At 45.6% G+C, this 26,915-nt stretch overlaps 1 protein-coding gene across 2 annotated transcripts; it reads left to right on the forward strand.

Annotated features, from left to right (window-relative positions):
- The first annotated feature begins 717 nt into the window (after nucleotides 1–717).
- Nucleotides 718–26,336, forward strand: FAM20B (FAM20B glycosaminoglycan xylosylkinase). 2 transcript variants are annotated; one of them, XM_083867276.1, is made up of 9 exons: nucleotides 736–763; nucleotides 5,005–5,072; nucleotides 7,030–7,551; nucleotides 10,952–11,038; nucleotides 13,949–14,058; nucleotides 16,182–16,353; nucleotides 20,908–21,099; nucleotides 23,874–23,933; nucleotides 26,008–26,336. In XM_083867276.1, the coding sequence occupies exons 3-9, from the start codon at nucleotides 7,175–7,177 to the stop codon at nucleotides 26,237–26,239; spliced, it is 1,230 nt and encodes a 409-aa protein (XP_083723402.1). In that variant the 5' UTR covers nucleotides 736–763; nucleotides 5,005–5,072; nucleotides 7,030–7,174; the 3' UTR covers nucleotides 26,240–26,336. The 2 variants fall into 2 exon arrangements, with proteins under 2 accessions (XP_083723401.1, XP_083723402.1); XM_083867275.1 differs by lacking the exon at nucleotides 5,005–5,072 and having other exon boundaries at nucleotides 718–763; nucleotides 7,021–7,551.
- Nucleotides 26,337–26,915: the final 579 nt, after the last annotated feature.

The raw sequence follows: 26,915 nt of genomic DNA on the forward strand, positions 1-26,915 counted from the left end.
CTGCCTGCCGCAGGGAACTGACACTGGAGCCTTATTTTGTATTGGGAGTGAGTGTGGGAACGCAGGGGGAAGATTTTAAATTAATATGTTATTTATAGCTGAACGGCGAGAGATAAAATTCTATTGATGTTATGGTTGAATAGCTTCCAATTTATTGGTGCTCGATTGTGAAAGGATGAGGATTTTAATGAGGATTTTCAGGTATTGCTCAGGACTGCATATAGCCATAATATGTAGTATAAGAGGGAGATATAATACAGTAATGGTGTTTAAGAGGGCTGCGATTCTAAATTACAATTCTGTAATTCCAAAGTCCGAGGAGCCAAGTGCCTCTGACGGCGGCGCGCGTTGCCACAGCATCCTGCTCCCGCGGAGCGCTGCTGCGCGCTGCCACGGCTAAGTGTTTTCCATATGCCTTTGAAAAACGTGTGTGACAACTGTGCATTCGCTTGCTTTCCCCCAGAGCGAAGGACGCTCCCGTAGCCGCGGAGCCGCACGGGCGGCGGGCACGCCGGGGTTAACCTCCGCCGCCCCATTGGCGGCCGCCCCCCCCCCCCCCCCCCCGCCGCTCCCATTGGAGGCGCCCGGCCGCGTCTTCCCGGCCAGGGCAGCACTGGCCGCTGATTGGCGGGTGGGAGGCGCGCGGCGGGCGGGGCGGGCGCCCATTGGCTGGGGGGCGGCAGCGGGGCTCTGGGCGGCACCATGTTGTGGGGCTGGCGGGGGCCGGCGGCGGCCGGGCCATGGCGGGCGGGCGGCGGGCGCGGTGAGTGCGGCGGGCGCGGGCGGCGGGGCCGGGCCGGCTGCGCCTGAGGGACGGGAGCGGGACGGGACGGGACGCGGCGCTGCTGCGGCCCGGGGTGGGCACGGCAGGGGCGCCCGGGCCTGGCGGCGGGAGGGAGGGAGCGGGCGGAGGGGCGGCTGCGCCCCGCGGAGCGCCGGAGGGGCCCCTGCGGCCGGAGCGGCGGCGGGAGAATCAGAGGATCGAGGAATCGGTGAGGCTGGAAAAGACCACTGGGATCGTCCAGTCCAGCCTGTGACCCAACAGCAGCTTGTCAACCCGACCACGGCACCAAGTGCCACGTCCAGGCTTTCCTTACACACCTCCGGGGACGGTGACTCCGCCGCCTCCCTGGGCAGCCCATCCCAATACATAATCACCCCTTGCCGTGAAAAAATTCCTCCCTCTGTCCAACCCGCACCTCTCCTGGCGCACGGTGAGGCTCCGTACTCGTGTCCTATGGCTTTTACCCGAGAGAAGAGCCCACCCTTAGCTGACCGCAGCCTCTGTCAGGGAGTTGTGCAGAGCGGCGAGGTCCCCCCGAGCCTCCTTTGCTGAGCCCCCTCAGTTCCCTCATCCGCTCCTCCTCAGCCTTGTGCTCCACACCCTTCCCGGCTCTGTTCCCTTCTCTGGACAAGTCCAGCAGCTCCACGTCCTTCCTGACGGCTCCGGCCCCGGACACGGCTTTGCCCGTGGCCGCGAGGGCTGCACGGGCGCAGCGCCGGTAGATGGGAATTTTTATCCGCACTCCTGCGGGTCAGTCCTCTGGGTGCTCGCTGTGAGCTGGGGACGGAGCCCCGGACAGCTGGGAAGCCTCTCTGGCCACCTCTTAACCCTCGGGAGCAGCCGTCTGCACCGTGGGCTGTCACGGAGTGCCAGGCACAGCTTGGCGAAGGTCACTGCCCACTGGTGGAAAAATACAACGTGTGCTCATAGAAGCGCCGGCTGTGGTTGTCAAAGCCGTGGGTTTAACCCTTTTTAAAGGATATCTCTGTTTGGATCCTTTCTGGATACAGATGTGCATAAGCACTGCAGCTGTTAGGTTATACCTTCTGAGGCCCTACAACATCTGTAGTGCTTTAGGGGCTGAGCAAACAGAGTAAACTGTAAAATGTGGATCCTAGGTTTGCAGTGGATTCATTGTGAGTGCATCCCACCTCGTACTTATTACTGAACAGGCATTCTTGTGTCTCGTTTTAGTTTGAAATGGCTCCATGCACCCCTTGTGTCCTTAAGTCTGACCTACAGTCACTACTAGATTTGCCTCCATTTGAGGTACAAAGTATATCTTGCTTCCTGGTCCAAAGTGGTCAGCTTGGTTCTGACACCAGAATCCCACTGCCTCTGCTCAGGAGTGGGGGAGGCTGGTTGGCACCATCCTGCAGCAGAGACAGGCTCATTGCTGCTAAAAGCCAGATGGGTACATGGACCCTCATTCAATTTTTAATGTCGGTCTTATGTAGGAGCTGAATAAACATGTCAAGTGGAGAAGGGGAACTGCAGGATTTTCTCACTGCCTTGGCTTCATTTCCAAGTGGAGCAAGGCTCCCTAAAGCATTTCCAGCTGACTTTATTGACCTGGAGTGGCCAGGCAGAATGTCAGTAACTGGGATGGGGACAAGGGAGAGTTTTTCCTTCTGTCCTCTGACCAGGTCCCAGCACCCTCTGCATCAGTGCCCTTGGCTCCCTGTCCTGTACCATTCCCCATTTCAGTGCTCCCAATCCCTCCCTGCCCACATGGCATTCCCAGCTCCCTGCCCTTACCAGCTGTGTGCACGTGGGCTGCCCACATGGCCAAGGCAAGCAGACAACTGTTGAGCCAGTGCAATGGCCCTTCCTGCAGCACCCCTGGCTGCCAGCTTCCAGTGGACACATAAACCCTGTCTTCAAAACATCTCCTGTCCTCTCAGATGTGTTTGGAATTAGCTGGTGGATCTTAGTGAAAAGTGTGATTATATAAACTTTGTTTCCCTAGGAAACGGTGCTTGGTGGAAAGTCACTCTGCAAGGAGGATTAATGCAGCCTGGTTTCCTGAGGAGTTGTTTGCCACGTCCTACCCCAGCAACTCCTGCCTGGCTCCCACCAGGCTCAGTGCCTGGCAGCTTCTCCTTCCCCAGGGCTGCACCCAGGAGGTGCCTGTATCCCAATCCTCCCTGTCTTTATTTGTGCAGCCAGCTGAGTCTGGTGTTCCTGATTGCTGTGCTGGCAGCTGGGAAAGATTCAGGATATTTACCCAGTTGTCCTTGGCTTCTCAAGGCTTCTGTCCTCTCTCTGGCCTGTGGTTTTTGTAAAGCTCATGCAAATATTCCTCTGACAAATTTGGCAGAAGTGCAGGTGACAGATTCTAAAGTTACTAAGGGATATAACAGGCCAAAGTGGGCAGACAGATGGACAAAATGAATTTGTTTCTTTCCAAAGCTGTGTGAGAATATTTCAGGCAGTTACTGATGGTTGCAGCTGCAGGCAGAGATACTGCAGTGGTTAAAATGCTTATGATCTTTCATATTTATCAGTATTGTAGCTCTCAGCCGGGGGTGCAGTTGTGTTTGAGGAAAGTTTGAGTGTAGACTGTCACAGATTTTGCCTGTAGATAACGAGGGTTTTAACAGGAAAGGAGATGGAGAAACAGCAGACAAGTAAATATGTGGGAAGCCTTGAGCACTAGATGACTAAACTTGTACACAAGGCAGGCAGCACGCAGAGAGTGGAAGTGACAGAATGAGTCTGAGGAATCCAAGGGAAGGTCTGTGGGAGCCTGCCTGTGGAAACTGGAATAACAAGGCTCACAGAGAGGGGAGGTGTGAGCCACCAAGGAGCTGGCCAGAGAGGGGAGGATGGGAAGGAAGATTGATCTGGTGAGACTGAGGGATGTTTTGGGAAGAGGAAAATGTCACTACTGTATGCAATGTTTCTTCAAGGCATTTTCCAGGATTTACTGGAGAACTTCTAAAGGCCTTTTGATAGGTGATCCCAAAAGGCATAGTGTATATAAGAAAAACCCCATGCATTAAACAGGAATTAGACTCTACTTCCACCATATCCATTTCAGATCAGTGTCTATTTGAGCTATGATTTTTTGTGTGTGTGTGTGTACTTGTGCTGCCAAACTAAACCTTTGCCTGCCCCCGGACCTGATTTGTGACTTGGAGCATAATGAAATCCTGGCAAATTGTGCACACAAGTATTTTTGACATAGCAACTAAAAAGCTTTGTGATATAAAAATAAGATTGTGATATGAGGCACGGCATTGATTTTGTGACTCCAATAAAAAATGTCTTGTGGGATTTTTCTGCTGCTAACTTTGTGGGCTGTTTATAGAAGCTGTGATTTTTGTAACAGGCAAATTGCATGCTGTTTTTTGAACTGGGAGTGGTCTGATGTTGGTATTTAATGCCAGAAGACATGCTTTAATTCATGTGTTTGTGTGCACAGTGACCCCTCCATGGTACCGAGGAGATGCTGTTATTTGTATATTGAGTTAGAAGACTCAGTAATTGCTGAGAATACTGACTTGGTTGCAATAAGAGAAAGAATTGATTAGGAAATTTCCCAAAGAGGTAGTGAAAAACAAGAGGCATTTCTTATGCAAACCTTGCAGTTGACTACAGCATTAAAAAGCTGCTAGGGCTGTTTATTCTGGCAGTTTCTCTTTTTAGCTGGGTTTACTTTTGTCATTGTCCAAGACCCTTTTGCCATTCATTCCACAGAGTTCTGCTCACGCTCACCTTATTTTTTCCTTTTTAAAATTTTGGTGGTGTATTGTTATTTCAGTTTTCTCATCTCTGACCTCATTCCAGGGCCAGCTTGACACTTCTGGAGTTCCCATAATCTTCCTTTCCACTCCAAGACTTTGCCGAAGACTTGTCTTTTTCAAATTGCTTTCTTTCAAAACCGCATAAATATTTTCTTCCATCGCCTCCACGCTGTTGCCCTTGCCATCTTCAATTTAGAACAGTAAACTCAAGTTCTTGCTGTCCGTGGCAAACTTGTTCATAAAAGGATTCAATTCCCTTGGCTTGTAGAGCAGAGAGTGTAACGTTGGCACCAAGGAGCAAAGTGCAGGCTGTGCGTGGAGCGCCGGGAAATTGATTGCATGGCAACCTCGGGGTTGCTTTGCCGTTTGTTGGAGGAAAGCAGCCGATGACTCATGTCCTCAGATGTCACTAAAATGTGAGAGCCAACTCACCAGCAAAGAGTTAAATGTTTGATTTATTTATTTTTGTAGCTTCTGTTTACCTCATTGGAGGGTTTCAACCAAAATTAGTTTCAAAGCCATCACAAAAGATAAGCTAAGTAAATGACTTTTAATTTAAGTGACTGTAGATGTATTCTCCCCCCGAGTCCCAGGAAGAATATCCCTAGAGAAACTAAACATTCCTGGAAATCAGTCTGGAAAAGTGAGTGCTCATCTTGAGCTCCAGAGGTGTGGAACATCCTGCCCTGTGCTTTAGTCAGCCAGGACTGGGATGGGAGGCTTTCTTTAAATGTGATAAAGACATATCTCACAGCGAGGAGTAACTGTTCTGAAATGACCTCTGTTCTTCTGCCTAACTCCTTACAAACTCAAATGGAGTTTAAAAATGATTGGAAGCAGATCTTGATAACAGCAGTGCCCAAAATGACTCAGAATTAGTCGTTTTAAAGAGGTGAATTATGCAGTTAAAATGAGAGGGTACAGGTGCAGCCAATCTGCTTTGCTTGTCTACTTAAATTTAAGAATAATGTGATTATTATTTAAGGATCTCTTCCTGAGTGACTCTGTATCTGCAGGAATGAGAGCTTTTGGGTCAGGTGCATCTTCCTTGTCTGTGCTCCTCATTTGTGTGCTTGAGCACAAGCAGTTATTTTCCAACAGATTAAAATCAGTATTGTACAGTTAAAAGGGGACCACAGTTCTAGTTTGAAGTATCCTTAGGCTTCCACCCTCTGCCCTTCCTGGGGTCTCTGTCTTGCTGTGGGTGCTCACGGGGATGTGGGAGAGCCACATAGTCAAATGGGTCTGCCCTAGACCTCATGTAAGTTTGTTTTGAGTGCTGTGGAGTCCTCTGTGGGTTTGCATGTCCTTTTATACTAACACTCTTACACCGTGCCAGGCTGATTGTGCCCTGATGGCTGTGACCTGTGTGTGCCTCACCAGGCATGGCCTGTGGCTGCTACTGCTAAATGAGCCTGTGGCAGCTCGTTTCTTCGAGTGCCAGGATTAATTATGGCTGATTTATACACTTATTGTTAAATGGCATGAGAAGGCTTTTCTGTCAGTCCTCCCCCAGCCCAGGGTGCTGTTCAGGGTTTGCATGGTCAGTGTGGCTGGTGCAAGGAGGAATTCAGAGGTGTGCCTCATGTCCCCTTTCCATTTGGCTTTTGACTACATTCAGCTAATACTAGGAAGGTAATTCTGTCCTTATAACTGAATAAAGTTGATAGTGTGTTCTCTAGTCCTTATATGTGAACACTGCCCTGGCCAAAGCTTTTTGAGGGGCCAGATTGATGTGTCTTGCAGACCACTGTAAATATAGAAACAGATCTGGCTTTAACTGCAGGTGAAGTACTGAGAACAGGCAACGGTTAGTAGTCTGGGATTTTTTTTTTTCTAAAAAAAATAAAAATAGTTAATTTGGTTGAGGTTGCAGACAGTCTGTGTATTTTCTGTGGTTATGGGTTTTACAGTTGAGTGCAGAAGGTGTGAGGAAGTAAAGATATCATCCCCCACCCCAGCTCATTTTTTTTTTTAAGAATGGAAAAAAAGCTGAGTAAATAATAGTGGCAGCAGATGAAAGGCAATAAACAATTAAGTCTGTTCTGTCCTTATGTCTTGTACCTTCAGGAAAGTAGGCTGTGCAGCTGTTCTCACTGTTGTGTGCTTTGTTAAGATCTACTTGGGAGCTTTTCTGAGGGATAGGTCTTTAGGACACCAGCAATCCTGGGATCTCGCACTAGTGGAGGAGTGCATATGAAATTGGAGCAATCACATTAAACTACAGTTCCCTGCAAAAGTCTTGCCCGTGGTGGCTGCAGCTGCTACAATTTCAGCTGTGCAGAGATGCTGCTGGCAATTTCCCCCTCCGTGCAGATCACAGAAAGGCTGCAGGAAGGCAGCACACCTAGCATATTTTAACATAGAAGTGTTCGGGCTTTAGGATATAAGTGTCCGCAGAATGCAGGCTTATGTTCCAAACATAAACTTGATTTTGAGTTTGGTGGGATCTGCAGGATTGTAAGTTTGTGTTTTGTTTATTTTTAGGGGTACCAGGAGATGCTTCAGTGGCAAGACATCTTTTACAATGCACGTTAGGCATGAAACTCATCAACTAACATCCCCTTCCTCACCCTGATCCCCAACAGACTTCCCGTAAGGCTCGGAAGGAAGGGTCAGGGGAGCAGGGCCGGAGGGCACCATGAAGCTGAAGCAGCGAGTCGTGCTGTTGGCCATCCTCCTGGTCATCTTCATCTTCACCAAAGTTTTCCTCCTCGACAACCTGGACACGTCGGCCGCGCACCGCGAGGACCAGCGCGCGTTCCAGCGGATGCTGTCGGGGCTGCGCGTGGCGCTGGACCCGCGGCTGGAGCACACGCTGCAGTCGCCCTGGGAGATCGCCGCGCAGTGGGTGGTGCCCCGCGAGGTCTACCCCGAGGACACCCCCGAGATGGGCGCCGTCATGCATGCCATGACCACCAAGAGGATCGTCAAGGCCGACGTGGGCTACAAAGGGACGCAGCTGAAGGCTTTGCTGATACTTGAAGGAGGGCAGAAGGTTGTCTTCAAGCCCAAGAGGTAAGTAAAATGCTGCTTTCAATGACTGCATTAGTAACTACTTTATTTATATATACTTTTTTTTCTCCATGTCGTCACATTAATGTTTAAGTTACAAATTTTTCTGTATTAGAAAGACCATCCTGTTATTTTGAGACAGAATAGTGTGGGCCTGATATTCCTGGGTCTGAGAGATTTTTAGCCTGCTAGCAGCTGCTAACTTTTTCCCAAGGAAAAATTTCTCAAGAAAGTTCCTTCTCAAAACAGTCTTGGCAAACAACTCACCTTTCTCTAAACAATCTTTCTCCGGGTGGTGTTTTGCTGTTTCTCTGGTTTAACCAATGGGATCAGAGAGGTGTCGTTCCTATTCACCAGTCATGTTAAGTCTGTATCAGAACACCTTATAAACGTAGTAAGAATTAGACAACATAAGCTTTTACTATGTTCTTTGCCTTCTGAAATATTTGGAGTCTTTAATTTTTCTTTTGTGTCCTACAGCAAAAGAATAGAGCCTTGCTGGTGCCCTAGTAACATTAGGTTGCTGTGCCAGCTGTCTCTCAGGCTGTACAGCCTTGATGCTCAGTGCAGCCTGTCTTTAGAATAAAAGAATAATCACTGTGTTCAGTCCTGAGGGCGTGTTGGTTACACCTTGTGTTTCTGAGCCATATCTTCCTGACTATGGAAGTGCAGCTTCTGGCACTTTGGAGACAGGCTTTGCCTCCTTGTTGAGTCAGACTGCCAGGAGAGGGTGCAGTTTAAGAACAGAGAAGGAAGGGAACTTGGCAGTGGTCTTAAAAGTACATCTGTGTGTCTGGTGTGGTTGATTGTAAGCTGTAAAAATGGTTTGAGTAGGTCAGAGAGAGAGTCCTTGAGCTCCCTGTCTGCTAACGGTGGGTGCTGGAGGACCAACATAAGAATGGAGGGTAGTGATACTTCCTTGGTATAGAAGTAAATTTTTAAAATCTAAATTTTTCTCGGGATCACTGTAAGCTTTAACATGATTGAATGTTTCTGAAGAGTCTTGGCTGTAAAGCTTTTTGAATTGTTTGTCTTTGGGGAACAGGAGAAGAGATGTTAAAAAGTAAGGCCAGGTGTGGTTTAGGATATTTCACTGCAAATGAGAAGTGTCATCACAGAAAAAGATTTTGGGTTAAGCAGGCTTTAAAGTTTCCTGTCCTGTTAATGAGCAAGTGCAGAGGCCACAAAGATTCTCTGAGGGTTGGAGCACCTCTGCTTGGAGACAGGCTGAGAGAGCTGAGGCTGTTCAGCTGGGGAAGAGAAGGCTCCAGGGAGACTTTAGAGTCCCTTCCTGTGCCCAAAGGGGCTCCAAGAGAGCTGGGGAGGGACTTGGGACAAGGGCCTGCAGTGACAGGACAAGGGGAATGGCTTCACAGCAACAGAGGGCAGGGATAGATGGGATACTGGGAAGAAATTGTTCCTGTGAGGGTGGTGAGACCCTGACATAGGATGCCCAGAGAAGCTGGTTGGACAGGGCTTGGAACAGCCTGGTCTAGTGGAAGGTGTCCCTGCCCATGGCAACAGAATTGGAGTGAAAAGTTCTTCCAACCCAAACCAGTCTGTTGTTCTGTGATTAGAGAAGGAGAGAAAAACCTCTGTACAGCTGATGCCTGCTCTGGCTGGGGCTCCACTGCAGGCCCAGGCAGTGTGAGCCTTGCACATGAAGTCCTGGTGGTAGGAGAGGCATCTCCTCCACTGGAAGCCCTGGGGGTTCCCAGCATTCCCATAGAGCTTTCTGTGTCAGGGAGTGCAGTCAGGCGTTTGACTGAGTGTTAAATTGGGTTCTGTAATGCCCAGTCTGTGCAGGCAAGCACAGGCACTATGCTCCAGCAAGGACACGTGCAGCTGGGGGTGTTCACAGGAGCACCAGAGAAGGGGGCCTTGGCCATCCTGGTAGACACATGTTCTGTTTGTGACTGCTGAATAGCCAGGCTTGGGCAGAGTCCTGTTCTGGCACTGCAGGAGAGTCTATTGAACCAGCTTTGGACCTGAAAGCTCTGTCAGTTACTGCTAAAAACGGTTCTGAGCAAACTTACCAGCTGGGGAAGAAGGAATTCCCTCCTTACTTTTGCTCTGGAAAGGACTAGATGCCTACTGTGCATGGAAACAAAGAGTTCAGTCAGGATTTACTAATAAATTTTAGCTCTGCAGTTTTCAAAATGTGACCATGGTTCCAAAAGCCAGCTGTAAGTGTATACCAAACACCTGCCTTTGAGGACAAGTTCTGAGGAGTAGCTGTCTCACTTCAAATTTACTTGAAATTCAGCCTAATTTACTAACAAATAATACTTGCTATCATCACATCTGGTGGTATATGTGACAGAAGATGCTGGTTTGGTGAAAGCCCCCATTTGGCAGGAAAACTGCACTGGTGAATTCTCTTTTGAGCTGCCCTGCAGAGAAGCTGAAGCATTTGCCCAGGCTGGGGAAATGGATTGTCTTCTCACCCACATCCTCCCTGAGCAAGGCTGAAACATCCAAGTCCAGCTCTGTGCCTTCTCTTACACTGTTATTGCTACTGCTTGAACACAAATTCTGCTGGAAATAATCTAGTTTACACAATTTGATACATAGATGGAAATGAGAAAATAGGCAACCTAATTTGGCCTTATTTAATTTGAAAACATGTTGCATTTCACCCCTTTGCCTGGTATTGATTGTGGTATTTCACACTCAGCTGCAGCGTAGTGCTAAAGCAGTATCTACACTGATCTAAATGTCAGGAAACCGAGAAATGGGTGTTTGCCTTGACTAAGTAACATCTACTAAAAGATAAAAAAGGGAGCAAAAAGCCTTGCACTTCACCAAAATACACCGTTGTTGTTGCAATGAGTGCCTAATTTCTATTTTTTGCTGTTCATTATGTCTTTTCTCTGCCAGAATAAAGGCTCTGTTTATACCTAGTATTGTCCTCAGGTTCATGCTTGCTGATTTTCTATCCAGTAAGGATTGCTTTTACCATCTCTTCCACAATGTAAGATTGCATTTGAGAATTGTTAATGTACAATTTTTTCTAACCCCAAAATCATCTGTGGAATTGCTGCTCTCCAGTATAAATAGCCCCCTGTTCCATAGCAGGGTCTGTGCTTTTTGTTCTAAGATGTGACTTGGCATATGGTTGGATTAAAATTTATTAGTTGGAATGTGAACTGCTTCCCAGCTATAGAGACCACTGTACATCACTGACCTTTCCTCCTTATTTACCACTTCAACAGGCTGGACAGTTTAATCTCATTGATGTTTTTCCCCTCTCTCATTGGCAGTCACTTGGAAAGTGACCCAGAGACTCTTTAACTGGTATTAAATGGTTATTAAATTGTTATTAAATTGTTACTCTGAACAGTGAAATTGACAGGAATTCTACACTTGAAGACTCACTTTATTTGACTTACTTCAATTGCAGATATGCCAGGGATTATATAGTGGAAGGAGAACCCTACGCTGGCTACGACAGACACAACGCGGAAGTGGCAGCCTTTCACTTGGATAGGTATGGAATTACTGCTTTCTCTGGGTTTATTGTCTTTGGAAAATACCAGAGAAAAAAGGGGGTTCTTTGAGGAATACACCTCAGATGGGAGCTACCTCTAAGGTGCCAATATACAACATTGAAGCCAAAATAAGAATTAGCTTGTTCTATGGAACTTAAATTTCTAAGATCTGTTCAAGAGTGTAACATTTTAGATACTTGTGAAAAGTTTGGGAAGGAGAATGAGCCCTGAAACCATTCTGGTTAATATTACAGGGGAGAAAGAGCTTAGCCAAATGCTGTGGAAGAGTCTGAAATACTAAATGAATGTGCTAAGTTTATGTCCAGTTCAGTAGAAAGTCAAGACCAATGTCTAGACTAAATGTGAATCAGTGCATCCTAGAGGAAAACCAGCTATTTATATACTGATTGTGTTTGGGGTACCCAGGTGGTTTTGTGGACCTGTGCTGGAGGTGCAATTACAGGAAAAAATGAAAATTACAGGATGCTCAAAGAATGGGACAGAAAACACCAGACATTGAATGTCAATACTTATGAAATGCTGTTAGGGCTGCAATTTCACATAACATGAGCACAGTCTGTTTACTCATAGCAAGATTTGGAGGTGAATACACATAACATCTTGAGAAAAGGAATAAGGAGGGACAAATATGACAAAGGATAGAATAGTTGAACATAAACAGAGGTTTCTCAGTACATAGATAAGAGCCTTTTCACTGTGATTAAACTCATAGCTCATGACAGAGATGTTTGTTAGTCCTGATTCACCTGTGGAACTCATTGCACAGGCAGTAGAAATCAGTCATTCTAGGAAGAATTAGAGTATCTAGGATGATAGCTAGTTGAGTAGCACCCATTGCTGCTACAGCCAGCTTATGCTGGTGGGCTAAAATCAGGGTATATTAAGACCAAAAAAAGATAATGTAGGCAGATGTCAGTCCATTTGTGCTTTCAAGCAGCATACTGGCTTCAAGTTCCCTGAAAAAGTGGTGATTGAACATTCAATCAAAGCCTCTTTCCAGTGTCCAAATCCCACTTAACTCCTCTTTGCTGTCCATTTGGTCATGATTTTGTGCTTGTTTTCCTCTGGCCTTTCTCTGTGGCTCTGCATCTCTTTATTCTTCAGGAATACTTTGTCCAAGGATGCCGTTGTTTCAAGAAGGATCTTGGATCATTTTGTGTGTTTACCACTGATGGGGAGGCTGTGCCTTCCAGGATCATGGCCTCTCAGCTGGGTCTGAAAATTCAGGGGCAGATTTTCCACATCTGAGCTCCGTGCTTGTTTTCTTGGAGCACCTGCTCGTGCTCTGGCTGTGCATAGCTTGGTATTGGCTCTGAGTTTTGTCCTTTTGCACTTGACTTATTCAGACAGACATTTTGTGTTGCCCTTTCTTACAGTTACTTTATACTTATGGAAGGGGATTTACTCATTGAATATCTAAAACAAATCCTTTTCAGTTTTTGGGGTGACTCGTCCAATATATCTGTGGAATGCCAGTTGTCCCTTTTCAGGATCTTTTTCTGAGATGCAAAGACTATCAAAAGGGTGTGAAAAGTGCATTAAGAGAGTTGAGGCTGACACTCTTTTGATCTTTTTACTTCTTTAATCACTTTTAAAATTCCGTTACAAATACCCAAGTCATTTGTGGTCACAGAGCAAAGACTGTGGCACACTGTCTTGGTTTGGAAAGACAGGTGTCTGCTAAGGAAGCCAAGAGCCTCCCTTGGAAAGGAGAATGTAAACCCCCTCCTTCCGACTTATTATAATTTTGAAATTAAGGGGCTCTCAGGCAAAGATACAGGAATAGGAATAACAGTTCTTTGCTAAGAAGATTAAAATATGCAGTAGTAAAAAAAAAAAAAACCCACTGACAGAATCAGAATGCAAGTCAGAATACCCTGTTTGTCAGGGTGTTGGTAGCAGCCCAATTAAATGGTGGCTGCAGTCCTCCTGGAGTGGCAGATGTGGTTCTGTTGAAGCAGAGATGATCCTGTAGAATGGTGTAGTTTTCCTCAAAGGTCCAGTGGTGGTGTAGATGGGTCTGGTCTCCCTCTGGGAATCCAGGGAAAAACAAGCTGTGCTGCTGTTCTGACTCTCAGGTTTGATCCAGGTGGGAATGCTGGGCTCCTCCCCCTGGGTGGAGCATCTCCCCATGGGATGATGGAATTGTATCAGCCCTGCAGTGAGCCTGGATGGCCCATGGACAGCAGAGATCCCCTGGAGGGAGGATGGGCCATGGAAGGGATAAAAACACTGCCCCAGCTGGTTTAACAGCTGATAATAGAATACATACTACTGATTACATCTTGCATTGCAACCTAAGACACACCATGGGAGTGGAACCTGCATCTTGTAACTGCAAATTTTATGTTGTTCTTCCCACTTCTGCTTTTCCAGGCACTTCTCAGGCATTCACTTTTGTTCTATCATTCTCTCTTCCCTTCTCCTTGTTTGTGCCAAACAAAACAACTCTTGGATTGGTTACTTTCAAGTGTAATTGAATTGGGCTTAGCATAACATTTTAATAGATAGTGGTTCCCACAAACTAGAAATGATCTTTCCAGGTGACCAGCCCACAGGCCATATGGTTTTACTGCTTCAGACACAGGATGGATGTGTCTGCTGTGAGGTCTGGGTTTTGAGAGTTGGAGCATGGTGCATCCTCTGTTGCCCTGCTGCAAATGCTTTAATAAAGGAGTGTCACTGATGGCCTATGTAGGAAGTTTAACATCCAGGCACATAAGAAAAATGTTTCCTTTCATTGCCTTGGAGAAGAGAGGAGGTTGCTGCAGGGCTTCAGCTTTAGTCTTTGGTTTCTGTCATCTCTGACAGAGAGGGTTTTTTGTTTTAATTTTGAGCTGCTGCCTGTGTTGCAAGTTCTCAGGCTGTGTTTTTTCACCCCCAATCAGAATCCTGGGTTTCCGCCGGGCCCCGCTGGTGGTTGGCAGGTTTGTGAATCTGCGCACGGAGATCAAACCCGTGGCCACGGAGCAGCTCCTGGGCACCTTCATGACTGTGGGTAAGTGGATTCCATGGACTCTGCTGCCCAGGAGAGGAAAAGTGCTTAATGGGAAAAAAGAGCCGTGGGAATCTGACACATCTGGAAAACAGTTAACAGTTAACCATGATTCAGGAAGCTCTTTCTGTGCCAGGAGGGATTTTTGATAACCCTGTTTGGTGGGGGAGGAGGACTTGATTTTCTTCAAGTAGTGTTCCCTCATGCTGTGTTACAGATGGGATTTTTGTTTTTTCACTAAGAATTTCCTCTGCTGTCAGAGATGGTTAGAAAGTCTAACCAAGTGATTAGACCTGCAAATAAAAGAATGAAGTTGTATTTAATGTGAAGAGAGTGGTGATTTGGGATAATTAGTAGAGCTGACACACTGGTTGGTATTAGATGTTTGTGCTGCATCAGAGCCTGCAGAGCATTTCCAACCAAACATGGCAGGACTTCCCTGTGTTGTTTATAGCAATAATGCTGTGAAGGGCACATAATAGAAGCTATTAATGTGAACTCCTATACCAGATGGTCATTAAACACCAAGAAATTACTTATGCTGCAGCCTTACCTCCCTCAGGCTTTCATAAGACATCCAATTATTACTCTTTTGTTTGTTTGTTTCATTTCCTAATCAGAAGGCTGCAGAGATGATTGTTCCTTACTGCTAGTAACATTCCTGTTACAGCAGTGCTGGCAGTCTCACCTGCTGCCTGACACTGCCACTTACAGGGTGGCAACTTCAGCTGAAAGTGTCAGCTCAGCCTTGCCAGACTCTCCTGGTATTCACATGGGAAAATTACATTTTCCAATTTCAGCCAAGATAACTGGGCTGTTTGCTAGCAGCAGTGCTGACTTGAGAAGTAAGGCTCCAGAAGTTTTCATTGCTCCTCCTTAGATTCCTTGGAGCTGATGTTCTGCAAAGCAGGAGCTAAAGAAAAGGGTGGATCTGTGGAGGTGGTTATGATCTTTTGTCAGGCCAAATTTGACCAAGTTCTTGAGGTTTTGAAGAAGAGAAAATTCATTCATACTCAGTGCAGGTTTATTGGAGTTACAGCTAGAATCTCGAAGACTTCTGTCTTGCTAGACCTGCCACAGGCCCTGGATGGTAAGAGAGACTTGCAGGCTTTCCAAACAAATGGGGGATGTGGTCTGCAACCTCTGTGTTGGTCATGGTCTCTGACATCCTCAGGTTGTCTGACAGGGTGCTGGGAGCACAGGGAGGATGGAGGGCTCCAAAGGAGTGCTGGCTGAGGGGCGGGGATGTGTGAGGATGAAAAGGGAAGAACATAGCTCTTGGAGAGCTGGGCGTGCTCTGAGGAGCATATTGGATGTAGAACCAAAGGAAGAAAGGACAAAGAGTAATAAAAACCAAGTGAGTCAGCTGAAGAATATTTTGGAGGAGCATCTGTGAGCATGGAACTGGATTTAACTTGGTGAAGATCAGGCGAAGGTGGGTTAAAAAGGGGAAAACAGAAAAGGTTAAACTAAAACTACTAATGCAGCGTGCTCCAGATTACTTGATGCTACAGGATGCATCAGTGTTAGTGGACTAAAGGCTGCAGCGTTTTGTTGCTCCTGACAGAAGACACTGATGAAGCTCTGACAGATCTGCTTTCCTAGATCATGTGGGAATGATACTTGTTGCTGTCCCCTCTGCCAAGTCAGCTCAAGTAGCTGAGACGTGTGGCAAATCTCAGGGCACCAAATCCCTTTGAGTTCTGCAGTGTCTCTTTTCACTTACCTCTTTTTGGTTAGCTTTTTCAAATAAGTGAGAAATCTGACACATGAAGTATGAAATGTGCAAAACAAGCAGTGTTAACATTGCAAAGTCAGGGTCCTCGTCACTAGGAAAGGATCACAAAAGCTTGTTGCTTAGTGCAGTGTTGTATTAATTCTCAGAATGATAAAGTCATTAGAAAATGTAGAAAAAGTAATTTCTCTCTCCTTTTCATATTATTCTTTAATTGCTCTGAATGAATGGATATCTGTGTAATCTCTTTTGAGCCTTCTCCTCTCAGAAACAGAAAGCTTGAAGACATGCACAGTGAAATCCTGTAGTGGGGAAACCTCTGCTGCAACAACACTCTCCTGAATTCCAGGTGGATTCCTTGGATTAATGCCTCTTAATTTTTCTTTTTAAGGCAATAACACTTGTTTCTACGGGAAGTGCTACTACTGCCGTGAGACAGAGCCAGCCTGTGCCGACGGGGACATCATGGAGGGCTCGGTGACCCTGTGGCTGCCAGACGTTTGGCCCCTGCAGAAGCACCGGCACCCCTGGGGCAGGACCTACCGGGAGGGAAAACTGGCCAGGTATGGGAGCATGGCACTGTTACTCTTTAGAGATCATCATTTGCACTGAAATGACCCTTGCACACACAGTGGTTCATTAAACAGCTCTAAGGGCTTTCAAAACTTGCAGTTGTGTTGACAGCTTTCTTAGCACAACAGTAGAAGCCAAGAAGTCCAGAATAAAATTTAAAGTAAAATGAGGAAGGAAAAAAAAAATCTTCATTTTTTTTCCACAATACTAAGCACTTGTATCTTGGCTGGAATAGAACTCCATGATGCAGTTACTTCAAACTCTGAAGATCTTGTCTGTGGGCAAACTAACATTCTTCTCTTGTCCCACTGGACCTTCTGTTGATGCTGTGGCCCCTGAAATGTGGTAGCACTGTGCCATACCTAGTTTCATGATCCTTGTAGTTTGTTTTCAGAGTTGTGGAACTGGTTTAACTTAAGCTAGGTCCTGTGTCATGGTTTGACACTGGCCAAATGCCAGGCACTCACAAAAGTCATTCACTCACCCTCTTCTATTACAGTTGGACAGAGGAGAGGGAAGAAAAAATTGAGGAAGGGCTCATAAGTTGAGATAAGGACTGGAATAAAAAAAAACACACTCTAAGGGCAAAACATGTCCAAATTTAAAGCTATAAAGTAAATTTATTAGTTACAGAGTCAGAGGAGGATAATGAGAAATAAATGAAGCCTTTGGAACACCTTTTTGTCCCCACATCCCCTCTTTCCTTCCCATTTACAGCACAGAGAGACAAGGCATGGGGGTCTTGATCAGTTCATTACTCAAGATCTTGTTCCATTTGCTCAGGGAGAGGAGTCTTTCCTCTGCTATGCTGTGAGGTCCCTCCCACGGGCAAACAGTCCCAAAATTGTTGTGGCATGTGTCATTTGTCCACAGGGTGCAGTCTTTTAAGGATAGACTGCTCTAGTCTGGAAGCAAGGCCCCTCTCTCTGTCTCGTCTCCCACTGGATCACAGCTTTCTCTAACATCCCCCTGCTCCAGCCTGAGCCCTTTTCCCACAGGCTGTGAGTGGATCTCTGCATCCCCCATGGACTTCATGCATTCCAAGGGGACAGTTTGTTTCACCATGGTCCTCACCACAGCCTGCAGAGGAATCTTGGCTCAAATGCCTGGAGCACCTCCTCGCCTTCTTTCTTTTCCACTTTGCCCTTGGTGTCTCCGTGTTGTTCTCCCTCACATGTCCTCACTTCCTCCTCTAACTAGAAGAAAAACTGCTGCTTGCAGGTACCACTGTCAACTTCCACCAGTTCAAAGATTCTTGGAAGATCCCACAGCACCAAGAGGTTGCTCTCATGCAAGTTCCATTTTGGGGAAATTGTTCATCCTGCATCCGCTGCTGACCATCAGGGATTAGCTCTGTCAGAAATGGTGGAAGCTTCCAGCAGCTTCTCACAGAAGCCACCCCTGTGGCCTTCCCTTCTTACCACAGCATCAGGCCAAATCAACACACCCTGCAGAGTCCTTTGCTTTGAATGCCATCAGTGTTTGGTGACCATGCTCAGCACGCAGAGAATGCTAAATCCCACATTTGTCCTTCTTTTAAGCAGCATTCTGCAATATGTGTAACACATCTGAGTTCCTGAGGTGGAGATGTTTTTGCCATGACCAGAACAAATAGGTTTGAGCTTAGTACGTTTTTCCAAGTCTGTCCTGAACTTGAAAGTGATTAGGAGAGCTTTTCAGTCCTTGATCTGAGGTATCCATTGATTTCCAATGATGTGATTGTTCTTAGAATCTCATCCAGAGGCTCTGTTGAATTGTTTTAGAGTATAAAATGCACAGATTGAATTGCGAGCAGATTTTTTCTCTTTCCCAGCTGGTCAAAATCAGCTGTGCTCAGTACATGGTACATTGCAGTAATGAACAGAATTAATTTTTTGGAGGGGTTCCTCCTATTGGGAGGCTCCTTTTCATCACACCCTGCCTGCTTACACAGGTGTTTACCTTGATTCCTGTGCTGATTTGATATTTGGTGTATTTAAACTCACACTTGCCTCCTCCTGATGAGGTTACAAGGTTCTGGTGTTTTTCACGTTGTCATGCTGCACATTTCACTTTGAGAGATCAGAATTAAACATTCTTGGTGTCATGCTCTCCTTTTTCTGTTCCTGGTAATTGTGGAAAAATAACTCTGTTAGAATTTTTGCCTGCTCTAGCTGCTCTTCTGAGTTGACCTTTTGAATATAATTCACACAAGCACATTAGCATACATAATTTTTAATGGAGGTGTAATAGATAAAATCCCTGACCTTCCAAGGCCTGTGCTAATACAATATAAATGATCAGAAATGAGTGTTGGATAAAAGTCTCTCTTGAAAGACTGCATGGAAAATGAGGCGAGAGAGCATAGTTTATCTGAAAAATTGTGGCAAGGAGATTAAGTACTGCTCTGAAGTAAAATGAGAGAGAATGAAACACTTGAGGGAGAGTGAGATGCAGCATAAGAAATGTATCCAGAGCAAGCAGAAGAAGTTCTGAGACTGTTGCTGTGTGGATTTGTGCTACAGGTTGAGTGTGAGTTGGACCTTGCTGCAAAGATCCCTCTTCTCAGGGGGATTTAAGCACAGCATTTGAGGAATGTGTGTGACCTATTACCAGAAACATTGAGAAGATAAATTTTTAAGCGCTCTGATTTGGATACCTGGAGGAAAGGTGGGATATTGGCACCTCTGGCTCCAGACCACTAGAAGATGAAGTGGGAAATGTGGCAGTTGTAGTAGTTAAATTCTGATCTTCCTACTTTTATGACTGTCTTCAGTTTTGAGCATGTCAGCAAGTCTCTCCAGCATGTGTTTCCTCCATCTCTGTTTCCAAATCGCGATGGTTTAAGGCATTTCCAATTTAACTGCTATTTTGTGAAGGATTGTTTCAGTCCTTACATTGAAGATGTCCTTGTTATTTACGTTGACAAATGGAAAGGATATACACCAGAGATTTGGCTGTTTTGGTGGTGGTGTTGAATAGCTTTGAAAGCTGTAGAGAAGAAAATGAGAAAATTTAAAATCCTAGCTTTGGAGAATTGAGAAGTGACATCCGGGTTATGAGATCACGTGTAGAAGGAGAAGGAGATAAGAGGGAAGCTTGAAATCTTGTCAGTGAAGAAGGTGAGATCCTCTGCCGAGGAAGAGGGGAGGAAAGAGACATCTGTGAGGGAAGAATGAGCACTGTAAAGCCCTTCTCCTGGGGGCAGAGGGGCCCATTACTAACCACATGAGGATATTTGCATTAAAAAGAAAAAAAGAGGAGGATGGCAGGAAAGCCAGATGGAAACAGCTCAAGGCAATGGAAATAGACACAGTACTGAAGTGTTCCTTGGGAAGCTGAGGGAGGCAAGGCATGGCAGTAATCTTCCCATAACATAGTGTCGTGGTTTAGGGCAAATTTGGGAGGAAACCTCCAAATGGGGTTCCTCTGGAGAGCAAACCCAAATGGCCCCTTCCCCAGATTGGTCCAGGAAAAAGAATCTCCTTAGAGAAAAGTGGAAAAAGCTATTTATTTAACAATCAAAGTGCCCACAAGCATAAAATATGAATAATATGAAACAATAAAACTTCTCATTCTGAAGTGAGATGGCAAATTGAGAAAGTTCTTGCTGTGGGTGTAGCTCAGCTCACTGAGTCTCTTACCAGTCCCCGTCCCTCCAGCGCTGGGGAATGCCATCCTGGGCCCCAGTGGGCTGCAGGTGTGAGCTCCCGGTGCTCCTCTGAGTATAAACAGTCCCAAGAAAAAGGAAAAAAACAGTCCAGGGAACTTCTCTGCCTCAGCTAGCTAAACTAACTAAAAGCACAGGAGATCTCTGTCCTTCAGACAAACACCATCCAGGAGCTGGAATCTGTAGAAGGAGTGCTGTTTCTCAAAACAAACTCCCCTCTTCTCCCTGCTTCACTCTCAGAACCAGTTCTTAAAGGCACAATATCCAACATAAATAGAACAGACAATTGGGGATACAAGCATCATAAAGTCTCCCTAGGACACATAGCCTAGCCACTGTGGACTTGTGAGGGAGCAAACTCTGACTTTGTTTTCTACAGGAAGATGATCTTTGTGTATCTTTGAACTGAAACTACAGCTTGCTCCCTAGGCTGGGATGTCAATGCAGGGTTTCACTCTTCTCAGGAAACACTGCTGTCAAGCTCTTCCTTCTCTGTCTAGCCTGGGCTGCTCCCCTTTCTTGGTGCACTGGAAGGTGACTGAGGGCAGTGTAACTGCTGCTGTGTCACACTGCACGACACAAAAGAACGACACTCACTCGTCACTTTGAGAGCAAGGAAAGAAACCCTTTATTTTGGGAATTTCAACTTATATAGTTTTTGAGATTTGGTCAAGGACTGGGAGACGAGAGGAACACCCCTCACTCTGACCCCAGTGGTTAAACCAGCAGTCCATCACAAACAGGAATAAGAAAACAATCTGCTTTGTTTATGTTAAATTCATGAGAAACTCCAGTAGAAATACATAAACAAAATCAGAAGGCTGGAGAATCAGGGCGACACTGCTGCTGTGCAGTGGTGGTTCCCTGAGGTTCCCTTGGCTCCTCTGTGGTGCAGGTGGGAGTATGACGAGAGCTACTGCGACGCTGTGAAGAAAACATCGCCGTACGACTCGGGCCCGCGGCTGCTGGACATCATCGACACGGCCATCTTCGACTACCTGATCGGCAACGCCGACCGCCACCACTACGAGAGCTTCCAGGATGACGAGGGGGCCAGCATGCTCATCCTGCTGGACAATGCCAAAAGGTGAGCCTGGGCACGCTCCTCGGGGCCTGGCAGTGCTGGGGGCAAAGGCACTCATTGATCTGCTCTGTCTCTCTCTGTTCACTCTCTCTCACTTTTGTAATAGTCTTTCCTTTTTAGCAGAAATTACTCACCAAATCTTAGGGTCCTTCAGAGGTTGCGGTGGTGACAGGACAAGGGGGAATGGATTCAAACTGAAAGAAAATGGCTTTAGATCAGATATTTGGAAGAAATTCTTCCCTTTGAGGGTGGGGAGGCCCTGGCACAGGGTGCCCAGAGAAGCTGTGGATCTTGACCCCTCGCTCTCTGGAAGTGTCCAAAGCCAGCTTGGACGGGGCTTGGAACACCCTGGTCTAGTGGAAGGTGTCCCTGCCCATGACAGGGGGGTGGAACAAGATGAGCTTTAACCCAACTCTTTCAGATTAAACCATTCTAGGACTCTCTGATTCTACTCTGTCCTCTAGATACTCTTCTGTTTTGGCAAAGTCTTGCTCAAGGTACAGAAACTCCCCAACTAACACAGTATTTCCCAAAGCAACTTTCAAAAGCTCAAGACTCTCCTCCTATCCCCAGAAAAGCCTTTTCCGTTTAGGCTTTTAATTAATGGAAGATTGAAAACATAGGCTTTTTTATTTCTCACCAATCAGTATAAGTGAGTGCTGTGATAAAAGCAAATCTTTCTAAAACGTGTTTCTGAATAATTTGGCATTCCCTGCCTTCTGGATATGCCTGCTCTGGCTTTGAAAGGTTAAAAGTTTAAAATGGAGGTAGAAGTGATACCAAAAGCAAAATTATGATGATGTTCTAAATGTGGACACTAACTCTTACCCAAACAGAAATGTTTTAAAAATGTGTTTAGGATGTGAGTTTTTCTGTCTTTGCTATAGTTTTGTATGTTGTCCACTATGGTTTAGATTAAAAATTATTGTAATAAGTTAGTCAAGACTCCATTATTTTCATGCAGGAAAGCTAATTCTTTATTTTTACAACTCATTTTATACACTTTTTACAGACCTCGTGTAATTGGTTAATAGCTTTCTTGCTATTTTCTCTGTTGGTTAGTAAAAGACATTCTAATTGTCCAACAAATCTCTCTATTCTTGGATTGTTTACATATTTTCTTTACTGATTCTCATGGGACAAATCCCTTGTTATTGCAGGTGCATTTGTTTTTCAACCAAGAACAGGTTGTTATGCTAATGAGTTTTCATACCAAGATTGTTTTCACATGGGAACTTGCAAATTACTTAGAAGAATTGACAGGCTAACTTTGGCAGTTTAGCAGAGCAGACCTGATTTTATGAGGCCTTTCTTTTATAATTCTTTTACCTGTCACAACAAGAAATCATATTGAAGACACAGCTGTGTTTAAATCAAAACAATTTGATTAATTTTTTCTTAAAAACGTAAAGATCATCTACTTGCCTTTCTCATCACTTAGTCCAGCAATTCAGGATTATTTATTATTCTGGTTGGCACTCCCTTGTGCAGTGCCATAAGTTTCCCTTCTGTGAAGGACCAGCAGTTCCTGTGGCAGGCTCTGCTCTGGTTTTGCACACTTGTACCAAGTGTACACAGCAATTGAGACCTTGGAGATCCTTGGAGTTACCTTTTTTTTTTCCCATTTATCTTCTGTATAGTGGATTCCATCCTTCCTTCCATCTTTCCATGCATCCTTCCTGTCATCAGCATGTTCAGTAATACTCCAGTATGACAGCAGAGTGCATCCCACCTTGGGACTGCTTAATTACTCCTGCTTTAGGTGAATTTGGCAAAAATGCTCTTTCTGTTACTCACTGACCATGTGCTAGGAGGAAGAAAGGTAATGGATTAATCACTGGAAGTGAATATGGGGTTTGAAGGTCAAGTCCCTTTGCTATGGTATGTTCCTGTAACATTATGAAAATATTTCTGGTGGGGCTTTTCAGGCTGACAGTAAACTGTTTTCTTGAAAATTTAAGTGATTTATTTAATCATAATAAAATTTCTTTCAGCCCCTCTTAAATAATGGGTAGGGGGCAGTTTTTCATAGAACTGTGGTAGATCTCAATCTGGAAGGGACCCATAAGGATCATTGTCCCCAACTCCTTGTTTCTTACAGGGCTAACTAAAACTAAACCATGTAAGAGCAGATGCTCTTTGCTGCCATGGCCACTTCCTTGGGAGCTTATTTAGTTTTAAAGCTACAAATAACAGAATTATTTGGGCAGCCTAATGCCAGGCCCCTACAGCAACTTATCTTTATTGAGGGGAAAATTCTTAGTTGAAAACAGTATTATGAGGAAGGTGAAACTATGAAAAATAAATCCAGTGTGTGTTTAGATGAAGCTTGAAGTACTATGGAAGCCTTCTGGCTTGGAATGCTCAAGTTGATCACCTTTTTAGTGAACTGTTGCTCTAATAGTTCTTGCTGTTTGGTTTCTTCCCTGCCCAGCTGTGTCAGACAGACAGAGCTCCCATTCTGCATGCCCAGAATACCAGTTATTCCTTACCCCTGCATCATTTCTAAACTCCTCTGAAATGCCTTTCTAAGGTGCCTTGGTCTGATAAAGAACTGGGTATGCTGGTGCTGCTTCTGTTTGCCTGCTTAGCTGATGCTGATGAGAGTTACATCTGTGACTGGTCATGGCCTGTTCATATTTTAATTTAAATGATTTGATCTCTTGGAGCATGAAATTGCCTAGTATTGATTTCTCTGAATTCTTTACAAAGCTCTTTAGGTTGAGAACAACCATAGGAGTTCAGCTGATTCACTTGGTTTTATTTTTGCTTTTCAGCTTTGGAAACCCTGCCCTGGATGAAAGAAGCATCTTGGCTCCTCTCTATCAGTGCTGCATGTAAGTGAAACACAGGAGTGCTGTTCACTTTACTGATGTAATTGCTGTCCTTAGGTTTGTAATATCATTAACTTGGGAACCTTCTGGCAACCTGAAAAGGTTTGCTGGGGTCCACAGTGCTGTGCTTTTTTGAGATACTGTCTATTTGATGGATTGTCACTGCCCAAGAAGCTGAGGAATCCATTTTCATGAAGGCAGTCCTTCAGAGGGTTAGCTGCAGAAAGTGGTCTCACCTCCAGGTCACTGGTTCAGATCTACCCACAGTCTGTGTGACAGGTTCTTTGCATCTGCAGCTGTCCCCATCCAGCCCCTGACAAATCAAAGTTCACATTCCAGCTTGAGCTCTCCCTGACAAAAGAGAAGGATCCAACGTGTCTGGCAATTTAATAATTTCAAACATGGTTTCTAAAGAAAACTGCAGCCCTGCTCAGGGGTCTACTCTCAGGTAAAATCTGTAGTTTCTTTGCAGAGTTTTGTTTCTGCTTTGGCCTTGTGGTTTTATTTTCAGAGGCTGTGAATTTTTGATTTCTGTTCTGTGTCCATTCTCTTACCAGGCCATTGGTACTTTTCATTAGGAAATAGATGCTCCAAAGCTGGCGTACCCCTGTGGAACAGCATGAGGGGGAAGAGAAGGCCCTGGGGAGACCTCAGAGCCCCTTCCAGTGTCTAAAGGGGCTCCAAAGAGCTGGAGAGGGACTTGGGACAAGGCCCTGCAGTGACAGGACAAGGGAGAATGGCTTCACAGTGATGAAGAGCACAGTTAGATGAGATATTGGGAAGAAGTTCTTCCCTGTGAGGAGGCCCTGGCACAGGGTGCCCAGAGAAGCTGTGACTGCCCCATCCCTGGAAGTGTCCAAGGCCAGGTTGGACAAGGCTTGGAACAGCCTGGTCTAATGGAAGGTGTCCCTGCCCATGGCAAGGGGGTGGAATGAGATGTTCCTTATGGTCTTTTCCAGTCCCAACCATTCTGGGATTCTGTGAAAATTTCCAGGAAGAAAAATACTGAGAAATCAATTTCCTGACTCTGATACTTCAACATTAACTCCTTCAAGCTTCCAAACTTCCTTCTTTGAAAGGTTCTGTCTTCCAAATTCTCTGGGCCCTTTGAAACCTGGGAACTTTGCAGGAAGCCTGAGTTCTCATCATGCTAGCACTAAGCTCAGCTCCCTGCATGCTGCAGTACACCTGGCTTATGTTCTACAAGATCCTTTTAAAAGTCATATGGAGAACAGTTAAAGGATTTTCAAATTCTTTACTTTTCCTACATTAATATTAAATGTATTTTTAATTTCATGCTTTACTGAGATTTTTCTGGAGTCTTTGTCATCTTGATTTCCCCAAATGCAACCAGAGAAGTTTATCTCTGTAAGAGACTTTGCAATATCCTGCTTTTCAGATATTCCTTTCTGGTGCTGGGAAAATGCCATATAAAAATTGATTTGCATACTTGTTTGAAGTGTAGGTTTGTTACAACACTTGCTTATTTTGCTGGTTTTATTAGAGGCCATCAAACCCAAGAGTTTAGACCAGGAATGCTAAAGATTTGGCCCTGAAAGATTTGGGAGAGAATCCCAAGAGACTTCACAGACCATGAGGTGGGCTGACATGAACAAGCTCAGTGGCCAGTGAAGAGAAAAGGTCACTGCTGTGTTCTCTTTCTTGGAAGTTTGGTCAACTGCCTGTTGTCCTTTGTGATTCATTATTAGTCAGTGATGCTCTTCATGAGGTGACCTGACTTTTGTTTGAATTTGTTGATTTTCCTTCCTTTTTCTTTCCTTTCCAAACTGTGTCTGGGAGGCCTCAGGACTGAGACCTCCTGTGCTCTCATCCAGGAGTGTTCCTGTGCAACATCAGAGTTATGTCACCCCAGATTGATTCTTCATCACCTTCAGTTTTCAAGTTTCATTAGATCCTGTCTGTGATGCAGTTCCACCTGGACTCCGCCATCCCCAGCGCACTGCTGCAATGAGTTTCCATTCTTGATGCTGCAGGCTCCCTCAGGAGGCTGGCTCTGGCATTCCCAGTGGATGCAGCAGGACCGTGGTGTGGTGACGTGTGTTTGTTTCTTTTGCAGCATCCGGGTTTCTACCTGGAACAGGCTGAATTACCTGAAGAATGGGGTGCTGAAGTCTGCCTTAAAAACCGCCATGTCACACGACCCCATCTCACCTGTGCTCTCCGACCCTCACCTGGATGCCCTGGACCAGAGGCTGCTCAGCATCCTGGCCACAGTGAAGCAGTGCACAGACCAGTTTGGGCCAGACGTTGTGCTGGTGGAAGACAGGATGACTCTGTCTCACTTGTAATCGTAGCGGGATTACATGAGATGAAACTCCTTTTTTAAAAAAAAAAAAGAACGGACAAAAAAAGCGATAGAAAAACAGCACAATCAGTTCAGAAGGGCTGCGGCCAAGATGGACTGACATGAACAGGAAAGCTCCCGAGCCAGAGGAAGGGAGGTGACACTGGCTTTTCCTTTGGGCTGGCAGCAGTGAGGGGTGGGAAGGGCCCTGGGATGGCTCAGCCCCGTGGCCACTGTGGCGTGTCCATTGCCGGCAGTGGGCGTCGCGCTGGATACGGATGGCTCTTGGTGTTGGTGCAGTGTGTGGATACAGAACTCCTTTGTGGACTGAATCCAGAGGAGACAGACAGAGATGAACAGTGCAGTCGTCTCCCTTTCTCTTCCCCCATCCTCTGGCAAGTTTGTCTGATTCAGGGTTGTACACAATCAGCTCTGAGCTGGTTGGGCATTTTACTGCTTCTCTAGAGAACGAGCGAGGGGCAAATAAAATAACTATTAGACTGAAGAGTTGTGCCACCCCCTCCCCGGGGTGGGATGTTCTTTTGCTTGTCTGAGGGGTGGGAGAGGGGACCTCTGCTGCTCACTTGGCTTTTCCTTGATAAAAGGCTGGGAAAGAAGGTTGCCTCATATGTGATAATGCTTCAGTGTTTTTGCTGAAGCCTTATCAAAGATTTATCCAC

Source organism: Zosterops lateralis (genome assembly GCF_965231275.1).
Source record: "Zosterops lateralis genome assembly, chromosome: 9".
NCBI classification, from domain to species: Eukaryota; Metazoa; Chordata; class Aves; order Passeriformes; family Zosteropidae; genus Zosterops; species Zosterops lateralis.

Excerpts from the sequence above, each read along its gene's own strand:
- FAM20B (XM_083867275.1), top strand. The coding sequence starts at position 7,175 with ATGAAGCTGAAGCAGCGAGTCGTGCTGTTGGCCATCCTCCTGGTCATC. Across the intron at positions 14,059-16,181 it reads GGGCACCTTCATGACTGTGG|GCAATAACACTTGTTTCTAC; the intron begins GTAAGTGGATTC and ends TTTCTTTTTAAG. Across the intron at positions 23,934-26,007 it reads CCTCTCTATCAGTGCTGCAT|CATCCGGGTTTCTACCTGGA; the intron begins GTAAGTGAAACA and ends TTTCTTTTGCAG.